At 40.9% G+C, this 27494-nt stretch overlaps 1 protein-coding gene across 3 annotated transcripts in view; it reads left to right on the forward strand.

The window, feature by feature from the left end:
• BMPR1B (bone morphogenetic protein receptor type 1B) overlaps positions 1 to 27144 on the forward strand; it is a 424915-nt gene extending 397771 nt beyond the window's left edge. For all 3 annotated transcript variants that reach the window (XM_060147586.1, XM_060147587.1, XM_060147588.1), the window contains 5 exons: positions 1996 to 2188; positions 2979 to 3276; positions 20849 to 21024; positions 25081 to 25211; positions 26673 to 27144. In XM_060147586.1, coding sequence (XP_060003569.1) covers positions 1996 to 2188; positions 2979 to 3276; positions 20849 to 21024; positions 25081 to 25211; positions 26673 to 26798 — 924 coding nt within the window. In that variant the 3' untranslated portion in view covers positions 26799 to 27144. The remainder of the gene's footprint in view (positions 1 to 1995; positions 2189 to 2978; positions 3277 to 20848; positions 21025 to 25080; positions 25212 to 26672) is intronic.
• The last annotated feature ends 350 nt before the right edge of the window (positions 27145 to 27494 follow it).

Here is a 27494-nt window from a genome sequence, read left to right on the forward strand (position 1 = left end):
AGAGCCTTTCTGACTCCTAAAGGGAGGAAGGCTGCTCTTCATACATACTTCCTCATTTCCTTCAGGCTGAGTGGCTAAATGGCATGTCAGTAATGCTTTTATTTTTTAATTCTTCTTTCACAGGAAAAGAAAAAAGGACTTTATCTTGTCCCCAAAAGCTTTCAGTCTGATATTAGTGCTGGTAATGGTTCTGGCAATGGATAGCATTACCTCTTGAATTGATAAAATCGTCCATTATGCAAAAACAGAGCACATCCCAGCTGATAGACATCTGTGGTAGGCAGAATACTGCCCCCCCCCAAAATGTCCATGTCCTAATCCCTAGAATCTGTTATTTTACATGGTAAAGGGGAACGAAGGTTGCTTATCAGCTGTCCTTGAAGTGAGATTATTCTGGATTATCTAGGTGGACTCAGTATAATTACATGGCCCTTAAAAGTGCAAATACAGAAAAAACACTTTGGGTTTACTTGATGCAAAGCATGTCTCTGCGAAGAGTACATTCCAATTTTCTGACCAGGTCTTATGAGAGTTCTATGTTAGATTCTTTATATAGGTCTCCCAAATTATGTAAATGGTCACCAATACTTAGCTCCTTCAGTCATGGAGTTCTTAAAACATTTAAGCAGAGGTAGAATGAAGATCATGTGTAAAGAGACTTACAACCTTTATGCCGTTTAGCTCTCCTATTTTCCTTCTCTTTGTCTCTGCTGCACTCTATAATTCTTCAGAGCTCCCTCACAGTTTAACTTTCTCCCCAGCTCTAATCGGCTGTTTTACGTCTCCATTTTACATTTCTTGTTATGACAACTCTTCCACCTCAAAGTATAATTTTCAGTAATTTCTTACTGTTTCCTTGTATTTCATTCTGTCTCATTTCTTCACACATCTCCTGTAGTGTTCTTGGCATTTTGTATTTGTATTCCAGTATCTGTAATCTGAAGGGGTTAAATCTGCTTGGATTGTTTCTCCTGCCTCTCATTTGCAGTGGCTGTTTCCTTTTGTTTTAAGGCGTTTTACTCTGTAGATCTCTTTCTCTTTCCTTTCTTTCTCTCCCTCCATTTTCTTCTCTTCCTTCTCTCCTTCTCCCCCAACCCCACCTTGGGGCTTTCCTTTATTTCCTTGTGAGCCCAACAATGTGTTATCAGTGTTTTGTTTCTTATATTTTATCCACGATCAAAGTTGTATGGTGGCAAGAGCTCCTTTAGAGCATCTAGTATCTCACCATAGTGGTGGAGTGAAATGTATTCTGCGAATGATTTCCTCAAGAGAGGATTTGTATTTGCTTATGCCAGGAGCCATGGTGATGGTGTGCTACCAACCTAGGACAAATTTGGTACCATTCAGTGGTTCCGGCTTAATGCTAAAGCCCAGGGTTCAGTTTCTCTAATTTTAAAGGGGTCAAAGTTCATATTCTAGATCTCAGTGCTGGTATTATTCTTTGTCCAGACAGCAACCTGGCTTTTGAATATGCTGCTGAATGCTTATCTATCCCTGCTCTGGTCTTAACTCTGTCCTTCCTCTTTTCCTCCCTCCCTGCATTCCTCCCTGATCAGAGATTTCCTTTCTTTCTATGTGTGCCCAACAGTGCATTACATTTTTCTTTGGTTGTATTTTATCCAAACATATAGTGACATGATTCCCTTCAGAGTATCTAGTATCCCACTATAGTGGTAGAAGTGAAAAGTATTGTGTTCTGCCAATTACTGTGAACCCATTCAGGTTTTTTCTCTGTGAAAATAATAATAGGTAGAATAAAATACTTAATAATTTGGAAGCAATACTTCAAACACTCAAAATCCACATTCAATTTCAAATACATTTAAAAGAGGACAGCATAAATTAATAAATAAATGCAAATAAGTTGTCTCTGTAAAGAAAAACTACTGGCTAAATATATTTTACATGCATTTCTTCTCCGGAGGAAAAAAAAAAAAGATTAAACAAAGCTGTTGTGCTGTGAATACACTAACAATGTGTTTTGGGATTTAACAGGTCCAGAGGACTATAGCTAAGCAGATTCAGATGGTGAAACAGATTGGAAAAGGGCGCTATGGGGAAGTTTGGATGGGAAAGTGGCGTGGCGAAAAGGTAGCTGTGAAAGTGTTCTTCACCACAGAGGAAGCCAGCTGGTTCCGAGAGACAGAAATATATCAGACAGTGTTGATGAGGCATGAAAACATTTTGGGTGAGTAAAAGTCTGTATAGCAGTGTTCAGGGTTTCCTAGCTTTCCTCTCTTTTTCTGTTAACATCTGCATATTAACTCATCTGTGTAGACCTGTTATGAAATATATAGACATTTTCCTCTTGGCATGAGCCCAAGAACGTCATACGCTTCTAATGGGAGACCTCGCAGGAGGAGTGACTAAGGCACTTCTGTGAATGAACGGTGGGTTGGAAATGGAACATGTTCAAAAAGCTTTTTCTTCCGGGACGGGAAATGCAAAACCAGAATTTCTTAAGGTTTCTTAGGGATTGAAGGAGCACATTTTTGCCTAAGTGCTGTGAAAAGTTATGGGAATTTTAGCTGCAGGGTTTATTTATGTCCAGAGTTTATATTGATAATTGATTTCCTTTTTATTTTCTCAAGTTAGAAATGATCTAGCTGGATCATTCAAGTAGAAAGAGTATAAGCTAATCATGGAGTGTGTGCCTGTTTTGTAAACAGTGTCTTATGTGTAACTGTAATACCAGGAACTATTTACTGTTAACCTCAAGATCATTTAAATATCAACTGCTGATTAGAAAGGGATCCTGTTTTCAGATACAAACTCTTAGTGTTTCTCCACGCCTGCTGTTTTGATGGCCTCTGATTGGTATTAGTGATTTAATACTGTCATAGGCACAATCAGAAAACTGAATGAAATGCCAAACAAAAGACACCTATGACAAAGAGTGATAGTTGAAAAAAATAATTATCCCGATAATATTCAGAAAACACATAGCACCAACCCTTTTTGTCTTTTTTTCCTTGTAGGGTTCATTGCTGCAGATATCAAAGGAACGGGGTCCTGGACCCAGTTGTACCTAATCACAGATTATCATGAAAATGGTTCCCTCTATGATTACCTGAAGTCCACCACCCTAGATACTAAGTCGATGCTGAAGTTAGCCTATTCTTCTGTCAGTGGCCTATGTCACTTACACACCGAAATCTTTAGTACTCAAGGCAAACCAGCAATTGCCCATCGAGATCTGAAAAGTAAGAACATCCTGGTGAAGAAAAATGGAACTTGCTGTATAGCCGATCTGGGCTTGGCTGTTAAATTTATTAGGTTAGTATCAAATGCGAACAACAAATATACGTTTTACGGTTCTTTTCTATCACTTTTTACAGATGATACATTTTGTAGCTCAGGGCTTTTAGGATATTTAGTGGAGGAGAAATTTTATTAATTTTGACTTCTCTGTGGAGGGAAGAAGAAGAAACATTTTCTTTACAACAGATAAACAGTATTTGGGTCAGTCCTACTGTTTCTAAGCTCATCAGTGACCTGACTTCAAGACAGTGTTCACATAGGTTTGAGCTGTCATGAAGCTATTTAGAAAAGAGGTCGCTCATGTCCGGGATTGTGTGGTCAGAATTCTGCATAACATTTGTAAGTAGGGAAAGGTTTCAGGAAAGAGCTCCAGATTATATAGTGATGAAGGTGATTTTTATATGATATAAGAAAGATAACTTGCATAGATATTCTATGAGAAATGTTAAAAACTAATAAGCAACACACTGCCAGTGTTCAGCACTATTTTACAATAGCTTCTGTGGGATGGGGAGGAAAGCCCCATGGTTGAGGCTCTATTTTGCTTACCTTTGCTCTATTCATAGCAGCTCCTTGGATCTTGTATATGATGTAGTTAGAAGAAATGGTTCTTCTGCTTTGAAAACAAAACGAGTTTGCAAAGCACAAGAATAGAGGGATCATCATACACCTACCTTTTTAAAATGTCAGTTTAGACTTAGCCTTTATTAAATTGTTGGACCCTCTTATGGCTTTTTTCCCCCAAAGACTCTAGAATATAGAGAGGGTTCAAAGGAAACGCCATGGCAAAGAATAAAACTCACGAGAAAGGACTAATGGATTGGTATTTTCACCCAGAATTGAAGACTGAGGAGTGATAAAAATGATAGGTCCCAACTATATGAAGGTCTTCACCATTTAGAGGATGGCAGATGGAAGTTCTCAGTCTTTAAAAGCAAAGCAGGAGGAAATGCTTCAGACTGTAGATTTAAGTTAGAAATGTGAATTGCCTGCCAATAAAGATCATTAAATTCTCTCTCTTCTGAATTATTTTTTCTGACCTTTTTCAAGTCTCCTCTACCAAAAAAATTTCCCATGATGCTTCTCAAATTACCAGCCTTTCTCCTTGCCTCCCTTGTTCAGTTTCTCAGGAGTTCCAAAGAGTAATCTGCTTTCACAGTCTAGTACTTCATGATATTTCACAATTTGGCTTCTGCTCTGTTTTCTCCCGAAGCTCCTTTACTGAGGGACAGCGTTGGTTTTGTCGCCAGAAGCCTTTCTTCCTGTCATCGCACTCCCCGCAGTACCCACACCTTTCTTCCTCCTGTGTTCCTGTTGGACCTTTATTCCAGCTTCTCCTCCTTTCTCTCTATGGGTTCTGCTCTCTGTCTGCTTCTTGAATATTTTCCCACGTCTCGATTTCCTGCTGCAGATGCTTTTCCTTCCTAGTTCCCAGTTTTGATCGATCCATTCTAAAATGTGAGGCGCCTGGCATTTCCTTTGTTCCCTAAGTTTGTGATTTGCTCAGTCGCATGAATTCTGTGTCCGTGGTATTCTCACTGGAACCGGGCCAGTTTGGGTCCTCCCTACCATTTTTCTAGATTCTGGAGTCAAACATTTTGTAGTGATTTCCGCTTTCCAATTATTTTCTACATGCTGCTGCCAGATATATTTTCCTGAATCATAGTTTTGGACATCATCATGATTTCATAGTTTCCTATGGCTTTGGGTTAAAAGGTAGTTTCTGTTCTGAACAGTTTATACTTTCTCACACCTTCAAGTGTTTTTAACATACTTTTATCTTATTCTGAATACCCAACATCCCCTCTTCTATTTCAATAACTACTGCTTATCTTCGGTTTCTTCCTTTGGGACCCCTGTTATTCTTCCCTTACAAGCCTGATTTTCAGTGACGTTCCTCATACACTTCTATGTGACCCTGGCATGCTGTCATGACATTTCTCACACTATTGTGTGGTCATCATGGGCTGCTTATGTGTCATTCCTAGTGGAGACTAAGTTCCTTGAGGTAGAGACCGTGTTTTTCTCACATTACATGCCTCGTGCCTTTCCTTGGTGCCCATTACTTAGGGCTTGCTTCAGAATTTTGTATAAAGGATAAATGAATGATTCCATATGGACTATAGGATGAAGGGGAAAAGCATTTTTTCCGTAGCTCCAGAGATCTAGCGTGCTCCGGATTAAATCTACCTTTCTAGTTCTATAGCGCACAGACTCTCCAGTTTGTATGCCTTCTTTTGCAAAACTGAACCTATTTGTGTTTTCTCCATATATACTCCACGTTTGCTACTGCCTTGCTTTTGACTGAACAGCATCTAGCTTGGAATGCCCTTGCTTCTCCATGTAATGTAATCCAGTCTCAGAGTTGCGTTTATGTCACTTTACTCATCCCCCAGGTAGGAATAATGACATCATCTATTCTACTCCTGTAGTAATTTCCTGGCCCTTGTCTGCCTGATATTATGATGATTTTAGTACATGCCTCGTCTTGCCCTCCTCGTCCTTGGGCATCTTGAGAGCAGGATCTATGCCACATTAATTAACGTATTTCCCATTGGACATGACATGGTGAGTTACCCATTATAGGTATTCCGGCATTGTTTTGAATCAATAAATGTTGGCAATATCAAAGTAATTAAGAGCTCATCTTCTTTATAGACCCCAAAACAAACAAGGAGAGTGAGTATCTGTTATATTTCTGAAACTTCGTTCTGCTTAATGTAACAGGAATGAACTAAATGAACTCTCAAATTTCATGCAAACCCTGATTTAGGAAGTGGAAGGAAGTGCTTTAAGAAATAAATCAGAGTTTTATTTGGCGTATATTGACTAATTCATCAAGAGAGGAAGGCTATGAGGATACTGCCTCTGATGTATACCTGCACCTGTTGGGTGCACAGACCTCATATGGCTGAAGAGCAGCTGTGGGACCAGTTGCAATCCTGGGCCTCAGGTTCCTCTACATTAAATGGAGGTTGCATTTGATAATTTGAGGTCCTTTTCCTGTTTTTATTTTATATGTTTCAACAGAACTTTGGTCTTCTCATCTTTTGAGCCTCACTTTTAAACCTTGCTATATACGTTTCTTTGGTTTTTCACTCTTTTCCTGGCTTTCCTGTTTTGGGGTGTGGTGCATGTGCTCACACAGATATTTACAGCATTTTATAATAAGTGGGGTCAAAGCTAACCCAGTGTTGAGTTCTCAGACTTCATATGTGAACTTCCTGTGAGAACTTAATCTTTACCCTGGTCTCTATGTGGTAAGTGTTCTCTCAGGCTTTTAAATCGTTTCTGGGAGGTTCCCAGGGAAGTTGAGAGCCACAGAGAAAGCAGCCTGTGCATTAGAAATTTCCTGCTCATTTAATTTGTTTTTAATGCTGTATTGGTTTCTTCATGCATGCTCTTGTAAATGATGTAAGTGCTGATGCATTTCCTGCCCACAGAAGTTTAATCCGGGTGATGCCGTGGCAGACATTACCGTTACCCCAAATCTCTCTTGGGAGGAGAAAACAAAGACGTGTGAAATCCCTTGAAGGAACTTACAGAGCTTTTCACTTTTCCCTCTGGAGGCTCAAGCAACCCTTCTGGTACTTCAGTGACAGAATGATATATTTTCTTAGGGGGGAAATAAATCCTGGCTTAGGGCCTCTCAGGTATTAAATTTTAAATAGAAAACCTACAATGAAGACTGGGCTGTAACACACATCTCCCAGTTGATGATTATCGAATTGTCCAAGTGCAGAGGACAAGAGGGTACTGAATGTCCTCAGTCTTTCAATGTCATTATTTTTACCACTGCTTCTGGTTTGTATACTTGGTGGTTTTTTTAAAAAAGTGACGTGGTTAAATCACTGGCCAAAGTCATAGACCAAGCTGTAGTGGCAGAGTCCGCACTCCCAGTCAGGGTTCCTGCCGCCTTATCTATCTTCTGTGGAAGAATTTTTATGTCAGCGTTCTGTTTCTAAGAAGCCCTGAGATTTCTCAATATTTAATCATAGGAGTAATGAGTTCTGTTGTAAATTGCTGTAGAAAACTCTCCTGCTTGGTTAACATCTGACCGGGCGGAGCTCAGTTCAGCAAATCAGTTCCATGGCTGTTTGCAAGGTACTTCAGGAAACACAAAGGATGTGCACAGCCCCTTCTTCTGAAGGCTCGTGAGAATATTTCATGCTCTGGGAGGTCATCTTAGTCTCTCTAAGAGATAATTCAGTATTCTCTGTTATGTTTCATGTGTAGTTAATTTCAAACATCAGTTGTGAGCCACAAGCAAACCAGTGGCCTCCTTCACGTCTTCTGCCTCCTGCCCTTTTTTTTTTTTGCGGTACGCGGGCCTCTCACTGTTGTGGCCTCTCCCGTTGCAGAGCACAGGCTCCAGACGCGCAGGCTCAGCGGCCATGGCTCACGGGCCCAGCCGCTCCGCGGCATGTGGGATGCTCCCGGCCCAGGGCACGAACCCGTGTCCCCTGCATCGGCAGGCGGACTCTCAACCACTGCGCCACCAGGGAAGCCCCCTCGTGCCCTTTTTTCATTGTTCTTTAAAGTTCAGTTCATATTTTTAAAAAAGCTTTTTATATTATTAAAGGTGTATGATGTTTGCTTCTCCTCTTTCTCTATTACCTTTTTATCTCCCTTCTCCCTCTCTCCCTCTCTCCCTGTGTAAGGCATCAACAACGTCCAGCAGAAGACCACCCACACGTGCCCAAAGGCTCAGTGAGGTAGAGCCACCTTGCTGGAGCTAACAGCTTGATTTCCCAGCTGGCCTCTGGCCACAGTGGGCTCTGCCTGTGACTCCATGAAACTCCCCCTTCAGTTGATGGGACACGGGGAGTGTGCACCGTGCTGACACATGCTGTGGCTTTTTCCTCTACGTAACACTTCTTGCAAGAATTCCTGCTATGGATTTATAATTAGAAGCTTAATTAGTGTAAAAATATTTAAAGTCAGGTTAAGATAAATACTGTATTTTTAAATATCCCCTTTACTTCCTGCCACCAAAATAATAATCTTCCTCCTGCCCTTCTTCCAGCACATGATAGTCAAGAGTGTAGGGCACACCCTGCTCCACCGGGTTGTATGGGCGCTCAGATTCATTCTCCGGTCCCCTCAGGATCCTGGTGGGAGGCCCCACTTTCAGCCTTCTGCACCCACGGGAGCTCTTTGATTCTTTCTCTCAGTTATGCTAATGCCTGCAGTGCACACACCACTGTAGACACCAGTGCTGGACCAAGGGGGGGACACTACAGGCAGCCGCCTGCGTACGAGCAGTAAGTTTTAGACAATAAAACCAATTAACATTATCGCTATGTGCAAAGTTTTAAACGGTGTCAGTGACAAAGTGACATCTCCAGTAGCGTGCATTTCTTCTGCTGTCTTCTCCTTAGTATGCCCCTCCCTTGCACCTTCAGAAGAGAAGAGGAAAATCTTAGTTTCGTATCTTTTTCTTTTCTCTCTTTCTCTCTCTTTCTCTCTCTTCTCTCTCTCTCTCTCTCTCTCTCTCTCTCTCTCTCTCTCTCTCTCTCTCTCTCCCTCCCTCCCTCCCTCTCTCCCTCTCTCTCTCTCTCTCTCACACACACACACACACACACACACAGTATCAAAGTCATCTTTGCTTTACTTCCCCATTTGGAGCCGTTGCCTTAGGATCCCTCACTTACTTGGTGGCTCCAGGTGAGAGGAGCCACTCACAGTGTGCATCCGTGTAGGGGGCCCTTTGTCATCAGTGTGGACCTCTTCCTTCACCATGCTGGCTTTTTTTTTATATCCTGCCACTGTCAGTCAAGTGACGTTGGTCAGAAATAGGAACTTGGTTGTCATGCCTCTTTATGGAACCCCAGCTGAGGGCACCCTAGGTTTTGAGATTCAAATAAAATTAGGCCTTATTGTCCCTATTCCTCCCTAGTGCAGCAGGGAACTCAGTGTCATTCACAGCACATCTGTGGATCCTAAGGAGCTTGTTTGCCTCTTTGTCACGTCAGCCTTACATCTCTGATACATGTTGTACCTTTTCTACATGATGCAGCTGCTGATTCTTTTCTTCCGCAAACACTGTCAGCTCAAGATTGAACACATCTTTACTGGGGTGTGTTGTAGGGTATTGCATGAAATTTAGTTATTAAAATTCACACTACCAGAACATTTTTCCCTTTTTTTTTTTCCTATAGGACCTTAGTGTCTTGTCATAACCCTGGGCCTCTTCTCTCCAGGTGGCTTGCCCCTTACCCCCAACCTCCCAAGTTACCCATCTTTCCTTCCTCCCTCCCTCCCTCCCTCCTTTCCTTACTTCCCTCTATTTATTCATTTATTTATTTATTTACATCTTTATAGGCGTATAATTGCTTTACAATGCTGTGTTAGTTTCTGCTGTATAACAAAGTGAATCAGCTGCACATATACATATATCCCTATGGCTTCTCCCTCTTGCATCTCCCTCCCACCCTCCATATCCCACCCCTCTAAGTGGTCACAAAGCACCGAGCTGATCTCCGTGTGCTATGCGGCTGCCTCCACTAGCTATCTATTTTACATTTGGTAGTGTATATAAGTCCATGCCACTCTCTCACTCCGTCCCAGCTTACCCTTCCCCCTCCCCGTGTCCTCAAGTGCATTCTCTACGTCTGCGTATTTATTCCTGTACGGCCCCTAGGTTCATCAGAACCCTATTTTTTTTTTATTCCATATATATGTGTTAGCATGCAGTATTTGTTTTTCTCTTTCTGACTTACTTCACTCTGTATGACAGACTCTAGGTCCATCCACCTCACTACAAATAACTCAATTTCGTTTCTTTTTATCACTGAGTAATAGTCCGTTGTATATATTTGCCACATCTTCTTTATCCATTCATATGTCGAGGACACTTAGGTTGCTTCCATGTCCTGGCTATTGTAAGTAGAGCTGCAATGAACATTTTAGTACATGACTCTTTTTGATTATGGTTTTCTCAGGGTATATGCCCAGTAGTAGGATTGCTGGGTCATATGGTAGTTCTATTTGTAGTTTTTTAAGCAACCTCCATATTCTCCATAGTGGCTGTATCAATTTACATTCCCACCAACAGTGCAAGAGGGTTCCCTTTTCTCCACACCCTCTCCAGCATTTACTGTTTGTAGATTTTTTGATGATGGCCATTCTGACCAGTGTGAGGTGATACCTCATTGTAGTTTTCATTTGCATTTCTCTAATGATGTGTGATGTTGAGCATTCTTTCATGTGTTTGTTGGCAATCTGTATATCTTCTTTGGATAAATGTCTGTTTAGGTCTTCTGCCCGTACTTGGATTGGGTTGTTTGTTTTTTTGATATTGAGCTGCATGAGCTGCTTGTAAAATTTTGCAGATTAATCCTTTGTCAGTTGCTTCATTTGCAAATATTTTCTCCCATTCCGAGGGTTGTCTTTTCGTCTTGTTTATGTTTTCCTTTGCTGTGCAAAAGCTTTTAAGTTTCATTAGGTCCCATTTGTTCATTTTTGTTTTTATTTCCACTTCTCTAGGAGGTGGGTCAAAAAGGATCTTGCTGTGATTTATGTCAGGAAGTGTTCTGCCTATGTTTTCCTCTAAGAGTTTTATGGTGTCTGGCCTTACATTTAAGTCTTTAATCCATTTTGAGTTTATTTTTGTGTATGATATTAGGGAGTGTTCTAATTTCATTCTTTTACATGTAGCTGTCCAGTTTTCCCAGCACCATTTATTGAAGAGACTATCTTTTCTCCATTATATATTCTTGCCTCCTTTATCAAAAATAAGGTGACCATATGTGCATGGGTTTATCTCTGGTCTTTCTGTCCTGTTCCATCGATCTATATTTCTGTTTTTGTGCCAGTACCATACTGTCTTGATTACTGTAGCTTTGTAGTATAGTCTGAAGTCAGGGAGCCTGATTCCTCCAGCTCCGTTTTTTTCCCTCAAGACTGCTTTGGCTATTCGGGGTCTTTTGTGTTTCCATACAAATTGTGAAATTTTTTGTTCTACTTCTGTGAAAATTGCCATTGGTAGTTTGATACACATTGCACTGAATTTGTAGATTGCTTTGGGTAGTATAGTCTATTTCACAATGTTGATTCTTCCAATCCAAGAACATGGTATATCTCTCCATTTGTTTGTATAATCTTTAATTTCTTTCATCAGTGTCTTACAGTTCTCTGCTTACAGGTCTTTTGTCTCCTCAGGTAGGTTTATTCTTAGGTATTTTATTCTTTTTGTTGCAATGGTAAATGGGAGTGTTTCCTTAATTTCTCTTTCATTTTTCATCATTAGTGTATAGGAATGCAAGAGATTTCTGTGCATTAATTTTGAATCCTGCTACATAACCAAATTCTTTGATTAGCTCTAGTAGTTTTCTGGTAGCTTCTTTAAGATTCTCTATATATAGTATCATTTCATCTGCAAACAGTGACAGCTTTACTTCTTCTTTTCCGATTTAGATTCCTTTTATTTCTTTTTGTTCTCTGATTGCTGTGGCTAAAAGTTCCAAAACTGTGTTGAATAATAGTGGTGAAAGTGGGCAACCTTGTCTTGTTCCTGATCTTAGTGGAAATGGTTTCAGTTTTTCACCATTGAGAACGATGCTGGCTATGTGTTTGTCATATATGGCTTTTAGTATGTTGAGGTAAGTTCCCTCTGTGCCTACTTTCTGGAGGGTTTTTTTCATAAATGGGTGTTGAATTTTGTCAAAAGCTTTTTCTGCATCTCTTGAGATGATCATATAGTTTTTCTCCTTCAGTTTGTTAATATGGTGTATCACATTGATTGATTTGCATATATTGAAGAATTCTTGCATTCCTGGGATAAACCCCACTTGATCATGGTGTATGATCCTTTAAATGTGCTGTTGGATTCTGTTTGCTAGTATTTAGTTGAGGATTTTTGCATCTATGTTCATCAGTGATATTGGCATGTAGTTTTCTTTCTTTTGTGACATCTTTGGTTTTGCTATCAGGGTGATGGTGGCCTTGTTGAAGGAGTTTGGAAGTGTTCCTCCCTCTGCTATATTTTGGAAGAGTTTGAGAAGGATAGGTGTTAACGCTTCTCTAAATGTTTGATAGAATTCACCTGTGAAGGCATCTGGTCCTGCACTTTTGTTTGTTGCAAGATTTTTAATCACAGTCTCAGTTTCATTTCTTGTGGTTGGTCTATTTATATTTTCTATTTCTTCCTGGTTCAGTCTTGGAAGGTTGTGCTTTTCTATGAATTTGTCCATTTCTTCCAGGTTGTCCATTTTATTGGTATATAGTTGCTTGTAGTAATCTCTCATGATCCTTTGTATTTCTGCAGTGTCAGTTGTTACTTCTCCTTTTTCATTTCTAATTCTATTGATTTGAGTCTTCTCCCTTTTTTTCTTGATGAGTCCAGCTAATGGTTTATCAATTTTGTTTATCTTCTCAAAGAAGCAGCTCTTAGTTTTATTGATCTTTGCTATCATTTCATTCATTTCTTTTTCATTTATTGCTGATCTGATCTTTATGATTTCTTTCCTTTGCTAACTTTGGGGGTTTTTTGTTGTTCTTTCTGTAATGGCTTTATGTGTAAGGTTAGGTTTTTTATTTGAGATTTTTCTTGTTCCTTGAGGTAGGATTGTATTACTATAAACTTCCCTCTTAGAACTGCTTTTGCTGCATCCCATAGGTTTGGGGTCATCGTGTTTTCATTGTCATTTGTTTCTAGGTATTTTTTGATATCCTCTTTGATTGCTTCAGTGATCTCTTTGTTATTAAGTAGTGTATTGTTTAGTCTCCATGTGCTTGTACTTTTTACAGATTTTTTTCCTGTAGTTGATATACCTAGCCTCATAGCATTGTGGTCGGAAAAGATACTTGATACGATCTCAACTTTCTTAAATTTACCGAGGCTTGATTTGTGACCCAAGATATGATCTATCCTGGAGAATGTTCCATGAGCACTTGAGAAGAGAGTGTATTCTGTTTATGGATGGAATGCCCTATAAATATAAATTAAGTCCATCTTGTTTAATGTGTCATTTAAATCTTGTATTTCCTTATTTATTTTCAGTTTGGATGATCTGTCCATTGGTGAAAGTGGGGTGTTAAAGTCCCCTACTATGATTGTGTTACTCTCAATTTCCCCTTTTATGGCTGTTAGCATTTGCCTTATGTATTGAGGTGCTACTATGTTGGGTGCACAAATATTTACAATTTTTACATTTTCTTTTGGATTGATCCCTTGATCCTTATGTAGTGTCCTTCTTTGTCTCTTGTAATACTCTTTGTTTTAAAGTCTATTTTGTGTGATAGGAGAATTGCTACTTCAACTTTCTTGTATTTCTTTTTTGTGATACGCGGGCCTCCCACTGTTGCAGCCCCTCCCGCTGAGGAGCACAGGTTCCAGACGCGCAGGTTCAGCGGCCATGGCCCACGGGCCCAGCCGCTCCGCGGCATGTGGGATCCTCCTGGACCAGGGCACGGACCCACATCCCTTGCATCGGCAGGCGGACCCCCAATCACTGCGCCACCAGTGAAGCCCCAGCTTTCTTTTGATTTCCATTTGCACGGAATGTCTTTTTCCATCCCCTCACTTTCAGTCTGTATGTGTCCCTAGGTCTGAAGTGGGTCTCTTGTAGGCAGCATATGTATGGGTCTCGTTTTTGTATCCATTCAGCCAGTCTGTTTCTTTTGGTTGGAGCATTTAATCCATTTACATTTAAGGTAATTTTCTATATGTATTTTCTTATTACCATATTCTTAATTGTTTGCTTTGTTATTGTAGGTCTTTTCCTTCTCTTGTGTTTCCTGCCTAGAGTAGTTCCTTTAGCATTTGTTGTAAAGCTTGTTTGGTGGTGCTGAATTCTTTTAGCTTTCGCTTCTCTGTAAAGGTTTAATTTCTCCATCAAATCTGAATGAGATCCTTGCTGGGTAGAGTAATCTTGGTTGTAGGTTTTTGCCTTTTATCACTTTAAATATGTTCTGCCACTCCCTTCTGGCTTGCAGAGTTTCTTCTGAAAGATCAGCTTTTAACCTTATGGGGATTTCCTTGTATATTATTTGTTGTTTTTCGCTTGCTGATTTTAATACTTTTTCTTTGTATTTAATTTTTGATAGTTTGATTAATATGTGTCTTGGCCTGTTTCTCCTTGGATTTATCCTGTATGGGAGTCTCTGTGCTTCCTGGACTTGATTAACTATTTCCTTTCCCATATTAGGAAAGTTTTGAACTGTAATCTCTTCAAATATTTTCTCAGTCCCTTTCTTTTTCTCTTCTTCTTCTGGGACCCCTATAATTCGAATATTGGTGTGTTTAATGTTGTCCCAGAGGTCTCTGAGACTGTCTTCATTCTTTTCATTCTTTTTTCTTTATTCTGCTCTGCAGTAGTTATTTCCAGTATTTTATCTTCCAGGTCTCTTATCGGTTCTTCTGCCTCAGTTATTCTGCTATTGATTCTTTCTAGAGAATTTTTAATTTCATTTATTGTGTTGTTCATCATTGTTTGTTTGCTCTTCAGTTCTTCTAGGTCCTTGTTAAATGCTTCTTGTATTTTCTCCACTGTGTTTCCACGATTTTGGATCATCTTTACTATTAATATTCTGAATTCTTTTTCAGGTAGACTGCCTATTTGCTCTTCATTTGTTTGGTCTGGTGGGTTTTTACCTTGCTCCTTCATCTGCTGTGTGTTTTTCTGTCTTCTCATTTTGCTTAACTTACTGTGTTTGGGGTCTCCTTTTCACAGCCTGCAAGTTCGTAGTTCCCGTTGTTTTTGGTGTCTGCCCCCAGTGGCTAAGGTTGGTTCAGTGGGTTATGCAGGCTTCCTGGTGGAGGTGTGTAGTGCCTCTGTTCTGGTGGGTGAATCTGGATCTTGTCTTTCTGATGGGCAGGACCACATCCGGTTGTGTGTTTTGGGGTGTCTGTGACCTTATTATGATTTTATGAAGCCTCCCTGCTAATGGGTGGGTTGTGTTCCTGTCTTGCTAGTTGTTTGGCATAGGGTGTCCAGCACTGGAGCTTGCTGGTCTTTGAGTGGAGCTGGGTCTTAGCACTGAGATGGAGATGTCTGGGAGAGCTCTTGCTGTTTGATATTACGTGGAGCTGGGAGGTCTCTGGTGGACCAATATCCTGAACTTGGGTCTCCCACCTCAGAGGCACAGGGCTGACACCTGGTCAGAGCACAAAGACCCTGTCAGACACATGGCTCAGAAGAAAAGGGAGAGAAAAAGAAAGAAAAATAAAATAAAATAAAGTTATTAAAAAATAAAAAATTTTTAAATATTTATAAGTAATTATAAAATAAAGAAAAGAGCAACCAAACCAAAAAACAAATCCATCTATGATAACAAGCGCTAAAAACTATACTAAAAAAAGAAAGCAGACAGACAGAACCTTAGGGCAAATGGTAAAAGCAAAGCTATACAGACAAAATCACACACAGAAGCATACACATACTCACAAATAGAGAAAAAGGAAAAAAAAAATATCGTTGCTCCCTAAGTTCACTGCCTCAATTTTGGGATGATTCGTTGTCTATTCAGGTGTTCCACAGATGCAGGTACATCAAGTTGACTGTGGAGCTTTAATCCGCTGCTGCTGAGGCTGCTGGGAGAGATTTCCCTTTCTCTTCTTTGTTCGCACAGCTCCCGGGGGCTCAGCTTTGGATTTGGCCCCACCTCTGCGTGTAGGTCGCCGGAGGGCATCTGTTCTTCGCTCAGACAGGACAGGGTTAAAGGAGCCGCTGATTCGGGGGCTCTGGCTCACTCAGGCCGTGCGTTCTCCTGGGGAAGTTTTCCCTGGATCCTGGGACCCTGGCAGTGACGGGCTGCACAGGCTCCCCTGAAGGGGGGTGTGGATAGTGACCTGTGCTCGCACACAGGCTTCTTGGTGGCGGCAGCAGCAGCCTTAGCGTCTCATGCCCGTCTCTGGAATCCGTGCTTTTAGCCGCGGCTCGCGCCCGTCTCTGGAGCTCCTTTAAGCAGCGCTCTTAATCCCCTCTCCTCACGCACTAGGAAACAAAGAGGCAAGAAAAAGTCTCTTGCCTCTTCGGCATGTCCAGACATTTCCCCGGACTCCCTCCCGGCTAGCCGTGGCGCACTAACCCCCTGCAGGCTGTGTTCACGCCAACCCCAGTCCTCTCCCTGCGCTCAGACCGAAGCCTGAGCCTCAGCTCCCAGCCCCGCCCGCCCCGGCGGGTGAGCAGACAAGCCTCTCCGGCTGGCGAGTGCCGGTCGGCGCCGATCCTCTGTGCGGGAATCTCTCCGTTTTGCCCTCCGCACCCCTGTTGCTGTGCTCTCCTCCGCGGCTCTGAAGCTTCCCCCTCCGCCACCCGCAGTCTCCGCCCGCGAAGGGGCTCCTAGTGTGTGGAAACCTTTCCTCCTTCACGGCTTCCTCCCACTGGTGCAGGTCCTGTCCCTATCCTTTTGTCTCTGTTTTTTCTTTTTTCTTTTGCCCTACCCAGGTACGTGGGGGGTTTCTTGCCTTTTGGGAGGTCTGAGGTCTTCTGCCAGCGTTCAGTAGGTGTTCTGTAGGAGTTGTTCCACGTGTAGATGTATTTCTGATGTATTTGTGGGGAGGAAGGTGATCTTCACGTCTTACTCTTCTGCCATCTTGAAGGTCTCTGACTGTTTTTAGGTATTTTTATTTTATCCTGTCCCAGCTCTGCTGTCTCTAAAGTTCATAAGAAAAGTACCCATTAAAGTATGATTCTAGCACAGGGTTTTTTCCTGGAGAGGAATTTACTCTACATATCTTAACTTATTTTATTCAAATCTTACTTTTATTTTCTTCCAGTTCCACTTAAATCTGTATCTTAGTGGTACTCACATTAACAGGGACAAAAGCCTTGTTGGATCTAGTAGAAGTATTAGTTGTAAAAACATGATTGGGTAACAGTGCCCCTGTAATTCTCTAAACCCAGTTCTTTAATCATGACCCTTTTGTGCAAATATTTCCATCCCTTCTCTATGGGAAAGGAGAAGAGAGATCGTGTTTCCTCTACAGTGAATGCAGCACCCTCATTTTGATGGTAGAAATGTATCTTTTCTGTACTTTTGTCCAGTTTATTTAGAGGACTTTTGATCTTCAGAGCCTTGTGCCTCTAACCTGTGCCTTAATCCTTGACATGTATACTTTTCTTGGTCCTCATCCTGCTGTTCTTTTTATTTATAATATATTTTAAACATACAGATAATATAAAAAATAATGAGTCACTCATGTAATAATTTAAGAATGATATTAACAATTGGCCTTATTTTTGTCTGGTCTTTTTTTTTTTAAAAAATCCAGTGTTAAAGAACCCTTTTGTACTCTCCTCCCTGTTTTATCCTCCCTTTTCCACCCAGAAGTAACCAGTATCCCGGTTGGCATTTATATTTCCGGTATGTGATTTGACAATTTACACACATATGTGTACGTGTAGCCACTGCGGCACATGGAATTATGTTGTGGGTTCGGAGTTCTTCTCCGACTCTGCCCCCTTGTGCTGTATCCATCTTTTCTTGCCAACATCGGCTCTCAGCCCTCCCGGCCTCCATGGAAAAGGAAGGCAGGGAAAGCTGAAGGCAACCTGGCCTTTTCTTCTTCCTCCCTTCTGCTTGGCCCTTTCCTTCAGTGACTCCGTACCTAGCCTCAAGGCTCTGCACTGTCCGTCTCTTTTTCTTCTTTTACTCTTGCTGCCCGAGTGTTAAATCACTTTAATTTCTCTTTTTGGTCTTGAAGATTAATACAAGTTCCATTTTTCTCTGCCCTTATTTGAGGACGGGTAAGATGATGTGACTGAAGACCTGGGAGAGAAATACAGTATAATTACTTTCAAGTAGAGAAACCCTCCCAAGGGAAGAAGGGACAGAGCTGTGTATCTTGGAGGATCTGATACTTTGTCATGTCAGATGGGAATTACTTATAGTTAGTATGTTTGTTCTTTAAATATAGTGCTAAAGGCGTGTGCCGTTAGGTTAATAGTCACCTGTTACAAAATTAATTTGCTTAACAAAATTCAGTTTATCTTCCTGTATACCTGTAATGTCTCCTTTTATGGTCTACAGAGATTTTTACGTATCTCTTTAAATCACCCACAGTGAAGTTTACTATAAAAAGGCCTTTTCCTTCTTCCGTTTAAAGTATATTCTTTATCTGCCATGTGCAAGGCACACTGTGAGTGGAGACAAAGGGGGCTGTGCTCTTTAGGGACATAACAAATGATTATGACAGTTATTCAGAGCTCAGAGGAGTTTACTGTCTTAGGGTGGAAGATGGATATTTATTGAGATACTACAAGGGAGAATATTTATTCAGATTCTTCTAGGGGAAGATATTTACTCAGAGACTCCCAGGGGAGATGTTTATTCAGATACTAGTGGGGGAACCCCTAGGATGGGGGGAGGAAGGTTGAAGAGGTACAGCTGTGCCGAGCACACGTGGCCTGTGTAAGGGACTGGTTTGGGGGCCTTTGATGGGCAAGCCACATCCTTGACTATATGTTTTTTCAGTGTTTGAGGGAATGAGAGTTTAGAGAACTGTGTATAGTCTGCCCATCACAAATCTTAATTCCATTATCATAGAATACCAGTTACCTCTTAGTTTTCCAATAGATGTCTCCATGTCACGAATTCCATCAGCCCTTCCTGGCTTCCCAAATCCAAATAAAACATTAAGGACCTAAGTGTAAGAATGGAAAGGAATTGCCTAAAATCTTTATCGCCCGTGGTCAGAGTATGTCTTTGGCTTAAATGCGCCCCTGTAGGGCCCATGCTAGGACTGTTTCTGGTTTCCCTTCCCAGGACATGTTCTGGAATGTAATTTAGGCCCCTTACCATCTTCTTTCCATCTGCAAACCCCCATGTTCGTTTCTCTGCATAGAACCCAGAATCCTCTATCCAATCCCAGCACTGTCTTTCTCTAATGATTCAAAATTATAAATTATAACACACACATATAACATATTAATGAAATATCCACTGTGTGTTCACATAAGAGGTGTCAGTGGGTAGAAGAGGAGAGAAATTGCTTTATAATTGAAGATGGAGCCTTTGTGGCATCTTTTAAATCTAATGGTTATCATTAAGCCTCTTCTCTGCTCAACGTTCCTTCCTTACTATGTACTATTTAGGTACACAGGTGACATTTTTCTATTGTATCCTGCTGGTAAATACTATGATTCACGTTTTAAACTCGTTCTAGTCTCAGAAAAGAGCCCAGAGCACTAAGACCTACGTTCACAGATGGTAAGGAGTACCAGCTCGTTAGTTTTTTTTCATTTTAAACAATTTCCACCTTAACTTTTATTTTAGGAAAAGAGGCTCCTTGAGAGTTGTTGCTTTGAGAAGATCCCAAGGGGCCTAATGAGTATCCTAGTGACACGTCTGATGAAATAGCTTTAGCTTAAGGATTTTAGCTGGAAGTGAATTTTAAAGGGTCGTAAGAATGAAGCCCTATAAGTGTTAGTAAATGTAAATAGTGTTGAGATATACAGAGTTTTAGAAGACAGAGATTGAGGCGATAAGATCAGGCCCAGAGGTTTTTTTCCCCAAAAGCCACTAGTGTTTTGCTAAGTTTGCAGTTGTCTGTGACACAGCATGATAAATGTGATATCTGACTTATGCAACTGTTTTCCACGTTGAGGAAAAAGAACATGTAAATGCTTGAGAGTCAGTGGAGTGTGATGAAAAGAAAAAGAAAAACTCTTTCTTGGGAATCGGGAGAGAGGAAGGTTTATCCAAGATTTTCCACAAACTTCAGTTTAATTGTGAGTTTTTGTACAAGACCTTTTCTGTCTCATAGTTTCATCATCCGTCTAAATGGGGGCTCATCACCCCTCAGTCCCAGTAGTTTCTGTTGAGCTGTGGGACTTGTTAGACTTGGGATGTGTGCTCGGTGCTGCACTGGCAGCGATGTCACACGCATCCTCTCATTTAATGGTCCGCCCCTCGAGTCATCATAGTTTAGCAGCTTTGCAACATGGGTTCGTAGCTCCGGCTCCAGCTCGCGGCACCGAGGCCGTGGTTCCCGTGTACCAGCCTCTAGATCGATGTCCTTCCATCAGGAATTTCTTCCCCATCTGTGGGGAATAATAACGAATGGATCATGTTGTGAAATTTTCTTAAAACTAAAGATATTATATTCAATGACTTCCTTTTGTTATTAAAAATACATGTTATTCGGTTTATGAAATAATAGTGATAGTAGAAAGCTCTTTTGTAGGTCTCTGCTTATCAAAATAAAACATTTGCAAATCTTCGTTGGTCCTCTCCTCCCATCCCTTTTTACTTGTTTGTAGCTATAAAAGCCTCCCAACACTTGGCTTGAGAAATACTGTCTCAAACCAAATTGGCATGTGTACCTGCCAATTTTAAGAGCAAAGCGACTAAAATATGAAGGGAAGGATGGTATTTTCTAGATATTTAGCAATATCTTAGAGCTTACACTTGATCTAGTGGCAATGCTGTCCTATATGTGGCAGCTTCATTCTGATTGAACATCATCTACATTGAGTTTTTACCTGTGAATATTTAACTTTTGGCAGGAAATATTTTTTAAGGAACCCTGGAAGGATATCCTTTCCCACCTTTCATTAAAGCCCTGGGTCAGGAATCACCTTGATTGTCATTTGTTGGTCCTCTTCAGTGCTTATGGTGCTTTGCTTTACTTCTTCCTTAGTGATACGAATGAAGTTGACATACCACCCAACACTCGAGTTGGCACCAAACGCTATATGCCTCCAGAAGTGTTGGATGAGAGCTTGAATAGAAATCACTTTCAGTCTTACATCATGGCGGACATGTACAGTTTTGGACTCATCCTGTGGGAGGTTGCTAGGAGATGTGTATCAGGAGGTAAGTGACAGCGATACTGTTGGAGCTGCTACAAACCCTTTCTTTCTGATCAGAAATCAGAGTTGTCTTGTTTACAGAATCAGGTTTGATTTGATTTTCCCCTTTATTTCTGTTGACGCAGTCTCAGTCCTCCCAGGAAACGATATTTAACCTCTTAGAATTATCTTTGACTGCCTCCTTCCCTTCGCCAGCTACTGATGAGTCCCTTCCAGAGCTTCCTCTTGCCTTTTCAGAGAGCACCCCCTTCCACCATATGTGTTTTCTCCTTTCTCTCTTGAGCTCTTCCTCCAGCAGTTGCTCCGTCAAGTCAGACCCCCCTCTCCTGCCCCTTCCAGCTTCTTCCTACCAACCTCCTGGCTCCACCCCCAACATCGGTGACGCTTTCCCTGTGGCTTCCTGTGCACAGATGAAGGGAGACACAGAAATGTAGGGCGGGGCACCCATTGTGGAACCCCTCTACTTCTTGACTTTCTGTAATACTTCCTCATGAAGCAGTTTGAAAGCATCAGTTTGTATCAAAAGGAAGTTCAAGCATAAGAGTATCATGATTGTTCATGATAACTTTTCTACAAACGTAAGGATTCCCTAGTAAGACTAAGAAGACATTCTTAAATATTCAGAGGTAACATTGTTGCTTGTAGTATTTTGCTTACTGCCGCATGATCTGTTTTTGAGTAGGGGAGGGGCTGAGTTGCAGGCTCTTCAGTATCAAGCACCCTGTTTATGCCTCTACTCACGATTGTGCTCGTTCAGAAACCTTGACACTGCTGCCTTTCCTCGTGACGGCTAGTTGAGCTTGTCCAAGAGTGAGAAAGTGCAGCATGCCCTTAACTAGTAGGGGATTCTTTTTCTTGGACCTGCCATCTATTATCTGTGAACCTGTGACAGGTTACTAAATTTTTCTGCTTCCGTTTTTTTATTGTCAGAAAGAGGTGAATTATTGGATCTACCTCAGATGGTTGTGAGGTTTCAATGATTGTAGAAAGAATAAAAACTGCCTGGCGTATAACTAGCACTCAATACGTGTTAGCTATTATTTTGAATTTTCATTTTGGTTGGTAGAGACTTAACTTAATTTAGATTAATATTTAAATAGGAAGGAGAAACAGTAAATCAACAGGCGTTCACACTTTTGTAGAAAGATCATCTTCAATGATGTCGTGCCTTCTAATCACTCTGGGAATTCTGTGCCTCTTAAATAGAACACATTCCCTCTAAAGTAAGAGAAGTCTTTAGTCCAAAAGGAAAGTTAATGTATGTAGGAAAATTTTCCTAACCAGATATTCTATAAATCTCCCATCATAATTATGATCTCATGCTTTATTAAGAATAAATGAGCCTATTTTTGAATAATATGCCTACACTTATTTTATTGACAGGTTTATAGAAGTTAAAGGAGTAGTAAAGTACAAGATTACTTTTCTAATTATGTTTTCCTAAACATCTAAAGCGAATAGGGCTACAGGAGGCCTATATTTGAAAACCGGAGGAGGACCGGAATAAAGGAGAAATGATTCTCTGCTTAAAAAAAAAGCCAGCCTTACGTAAACAGCAGGATATTAATTGCCTTGCTAGGGCTGTCTTTGCCTGTGGAGGTTCAAGAGGTACTAAAATGTTACCTTTGGTACTAAATAAAGTGTATGAGATTGATGTATATTTGTCAGAGATTCCCAGCTCTACCTCATAGCAACTGTATGGCCTTGGGCAAGTTACTTAATCCTTCGAAGCCAACTTTCCTCATCTGTAGAGTGTGTATAATAATGCTATCTCATAAATGTGTTTGTGAGAATTTAATAAGATAAATTATATAACATGCCTACCTCCATGCCTGGTAGATAGTAGACTCGCAATAAATGAGTTTCTTTTCTCTTCCAGGCAGGCAAAGCACACACATTCTATTCTCTAACACTTTCCTTTATGAAGATATTGCAAGTTTGGGGGCTCATCTTTCTAGTCCAGGTACTTTTGGGTGAATAGACACATCCAGCTGTAGGCCTTTCAAACTTTGGAAGCAAAAGAAAGTTTTGAAGTTTCAAACACAAAGGCAGCAGACATGGGAAATTTTGATAACTTAATTGCATGATAAGGAGAAAGGAGTAAGGCCTAGAGTTCAAAGACGGACTTAGATCAGTTGATAATTTTATGTGGTTGGCTCTATATCTGTTTTCATATATGCACCTACCCCACCATCCATGCATTAGTCCATCCAGATAATGGCACCAGCATTAGGCACTGAGGGAAATTTGAGATAAATTAGATTGACATCATCCTTTCTCTCAAGATGTTTCCTGAGCCATTGCCTTGAGAATTAGAAAAGGAGGAAGAACGGGAATGAAGTGAGCATCTCCTATCCATTAGACCTTGTGCTTTCATGATCTTCTGTAGAGATGACACACAGTGGAAGGAAATAGTAACATAGATAATACATATAATTATGCTCTGTGATCTCAGCAGGGGACAGAATAAATGGTGAGTTGGAATGGTCTGAAAAAACTGTCGAACCTTCTAGTCCTTTATGATTATAAATGGGTTTGAGTTTACAAGAAAGGACATAATACAGGCTCCAGATTTTTTTTAAAGTAAACCCTCAGTGAATTTTATGATGTAGTGTATTATCTTCCGACCTGGTGGTGGCTGTCGTGGTCCACACGCAGGTTGGAAAAGAATTTCCAGACACAAGGCAGAATGTAAAGAAGATAGAATTTATTAGCGGGAAGGGTCGCTGCCAGAACAGCGGGCAGACTTCCTAGTAGTCTGGGAGAGTCGAGCCTGAACATGTGCTATTGATCAGTTTTTATAGCCAGAAAACAAAGGAATGGTCCGAGGTGAAAATGTCATTTACTGACTGGTAGAGACACATGTACCTTCCTTCTATAGGGTGGGAGTGGGACAGGGCATATGCCTTTTCTTATTTGGGACAGGTCCTGTTGCCCAGGTGGGCGTCACCCAGGTGGGCTCAGGAATTTCGTAACCATGGCAACATAGTGGGGAGGGCGATTAAGAGTCTGGTAGGGGGTGTAACGCTGAAACTTTTTCAGGCAGGGTTGTCCTTTGTCCTTGAAGCACCATTGTCTTTGGAGCACCACAGTATCATCTTGTTCAGATAAAAAGCAATGAAATTTCCATAAAAGATGATTTAGGATAGGGAGAAATGGTTCTCTGGAAAGACTGTTCAGAGCAGCATCCTCTGAGGACAGAGGCTGCTTATAATTACTGTGAGGAGTTCCTCAAATAATGTCAGAAAGAAGACACAGGCAGCCTGCTATTTTAAAGGACAAGAGGAAAAAAGGTAGAAATAAGATACTAGGGAAATGAAATGGGATAGAATTTAGCACGATAAGTACCTTTCCTTAAAGATGACATTCTTTTGTATTTCTTAACCGTTCTTTCAACACTACATATTTTTTTTTCTAATAGTGATATATTTCTTGTAGACAGTTCAGATAGATGCAGGACATTTAAAGAAGAAAAATCAGACAGTCATTGTACCTAAAAATCATGGTTAATATTTTTAGGTGTGTATAGTTTTCTAAATTTTAAATGTGCAAAAATGCATTCTTATGATTAAGCAGAAAAAATGTAAATCTGACATTTTGTTCAAGTAGGATACACTGGCAAATTTATTATGAGGTTCATAAACGTATGCTGCAGTAGTAGAAATAGTTACATATTGTGCAGTATGCATTTGGGGTGTGTCTGGCAAATTCGCAACGAGATTTAATATAGATTTTAAAACGTTGGTGCACGGTACAAGAGCCTTTATAAAATCAGAAGTACACTTGAGATGCTTGTTTACTTAGCTTTTGGAAGTTAGAAAAAAGGCTTGAAGGCATATAATATGTTTCATTATGCTTTCTTTTCACTTTTAAAACTTAGATCGTATCGTTCGGGCACATTGTTTTCAAGGTTGGTGCTGGTTTTGCTTTTGTTTTTGCTGTTTTTCAACCTGAACTTGTCTTTGGTACCGATAGAACTTTCCCTAGAGAATAGTTTATTTGTGAGACTTTTATTTCCTCTTCACAGAAAATAATAACGTTAATGAAACCATATTTTCAGGTATAGTGGAAGAATATCAGCTTCCCTATCATGATCTAGTGCCCAGCGATCCCTCTTATGAGGACATGAGAGAGATCGTGTGTATCAAGAAGCTGCGTCCCTCCTTCCCCAACCGGTGGAGCAGTGATGAGGTGAGGCTGTAGGTCACCATGTGGTTGTGACCAGTGTCAAAACAGACTTTTCTCCTTTTGCCAAAATTCCAAATATTTATCACAGGAATTCTTTTTCTTTGCTGTGATGGTAAGGGTGCCTCATGGCAGTAATTTATATGGAGCTAAGCGCAGTGTGTTAAATTATCTGTTCCTCTCTCCTCTTTGATTTTGCCACTTCCAAAATACATTGAATGGGTCAGCATTTAGCCTGCATAATCGGTAACGTTATTTCATGTGTTGGTGATGTCCTGACACTTGCATAAAGGCCGTTAAATAACTGCACGTGTGTTTGTAAAGCATCGTGAATTTTCTCCATGACAAACTCACGTACAGCATTCTCCCGTTTTGATGAGAGAAAAGTAGGGCATCTGAAGAATTCGGTTTTCTATACACAGAAGTGGTGCAAGTTGACCTAGTCGAGCTGCCCGACTGTGCTGTGGATCTCCGTCAATAAGGATGACGCAATGCTGTGGGAAAAATCCACATTTGGCCTGGCTCTGAGCCCGTCCTGGTGAAACCTAACCAGATCTAACAAGGAGCTGCCCAGAGGAAGGAGTGAGCCGGCCAGCCTTGCCTTTCCTGCCCCACCTGCCCTCTGAGCCTCTAAACCTGTCCAGGAACATTCAGAGAGGAGTTTGAAGCATCCCCCCCAAAAATGTACCAAAGTCAGTGCAGACAAGTGGACAGAACACTGTTTATAAATGAGTTCTTCACTGTTAAATGCATTTCAAAATAACCTTTGGTTCATTGGTTTTGTGGCCAGTTACTGAAATGCTAAATAATACATATGTTTTCCAGTGAGCTGTGCAGAAAGCTTTATGAAATGCTGGAATTTATATTATTTTGAAGGTGGTTATGGGCATTGGTATTACTCAAAATCCCTTCACTGAGGATTTCTAATGAAGTGAAATTGTGCTTTTCAACAGGAAGGCCAATAATTGATGTACCACAGGAGAACACAGGAGAAAGTTGTAGTGAGGCTGTGCACAGGTCATTAATCTTGTTAAATGGTACAGTGTGATGCTATTATTATAGCAGACAGCTGTGATTTAGGAATAACCATGTTTGTTTGAATAGTATGGAATTAGATAAAAGATTTGAGCTCACCGGGTGTTAGAAACACTCTGGGAGTGTGCAGTGGAACACAGACTCCCTGGGTATTTTTGTATGTGTTTAATCTGACTTCAGAGGCGCTCTTGTACGATCAGCAAAACCACCTGCTTGCTCCTATCACAAGGAAGCCATGAAAATCTGTTTTCATCATTTAAGCTTTGCATGATGAGAGAAGAAATTTTATGGAATTTTACGCCTACATGGTTTTAAGAGTATCTTTAAAAATATATATTCAAACTTCAGAAACCCAAAACTAAACGCCAATCCCAAGTGCCAGCCTTACAGATAATACATTTCTCTAACTCCTTTTCCTTTTCCTTCCCGCAGTGTCTAAGGCAGATGGGGAAACTCATGACAGAATGCTGGGCTCACAATCCTGCTTCCAGACTGACAGCACTGCGGGTTAAGAAAACACTTGCCAAAATGTCAGAGTCCCAGGACATTAAACTCTGAATTGAGGGCAAAAATAAGCATCTCTGGAGAAAGCCAGTAGCTACTCTTCTGTCTGTGGGCAGAGCAAAAGATGTTCCAGAAGCATCCACAGTACAAGCCGTGAACATCGTCCTGCTTCCCAGTAAGTTTAGCCTCACCTCTCAGGGAGCAGCTTGGACAAAGAGAAGTTCCCAGAAACACGGATTCATCGTGTCTGTTTGTAGGAGGGAGAAACTGTTTGGGTAACTTGTTCAAGATATGATGCATGTTGCTTTCTAAGAAAGCCCTGTATGTTGGGATTGCCTTTTTTTTTTTTTTTTCAAAAGATGCTTTAATTTTGCCAAAATAAAACAAATAATGTAGATGTTTTAAGGTTTATACGATTATAGTTTAAATAATAACAGCAAAGTTCTTCCCAGAAACTCTCCTGGAAGGTAAATTCAAATACGTGTTTCCATTGGTAAAATTCTGTTGCACTCTACCAACCAACAGTCGGTGAAGTTGGAGAACAGCATGGAACTCACCTTCAGAGCCCCTGCGCCCTGCGCCTCTTCAGACCACTCGGGCCAGGCCTGCACCGGGGCGGCCGCAGCAATGTGAATGCACCCGGGTACAAGCACCACCTGTCTGGGACCACGTTTGGGGATTCCTACAGGTGACCTTTTGCAGCTTTATAGGATATGGAACAAATGAAGGTTTTATGTGACTCTGTTAGAA

Source organism: Lagenorhynchus albirostris, chromosome 4 (genome assembly GCF_949774975.1).
Source record: "Lagenorhynchus albirostris chromosome 4, mLagAlb1.1, whole genome shotgun sequence".
Taxonomy (NCBI): domain Eukaryota; kingdom Metazoa; phylum Chordata; class Mammalia; order Artiodactyla; family Delphinidae; genus Lagenorhynchus; species Lagenorhynchus albirostris.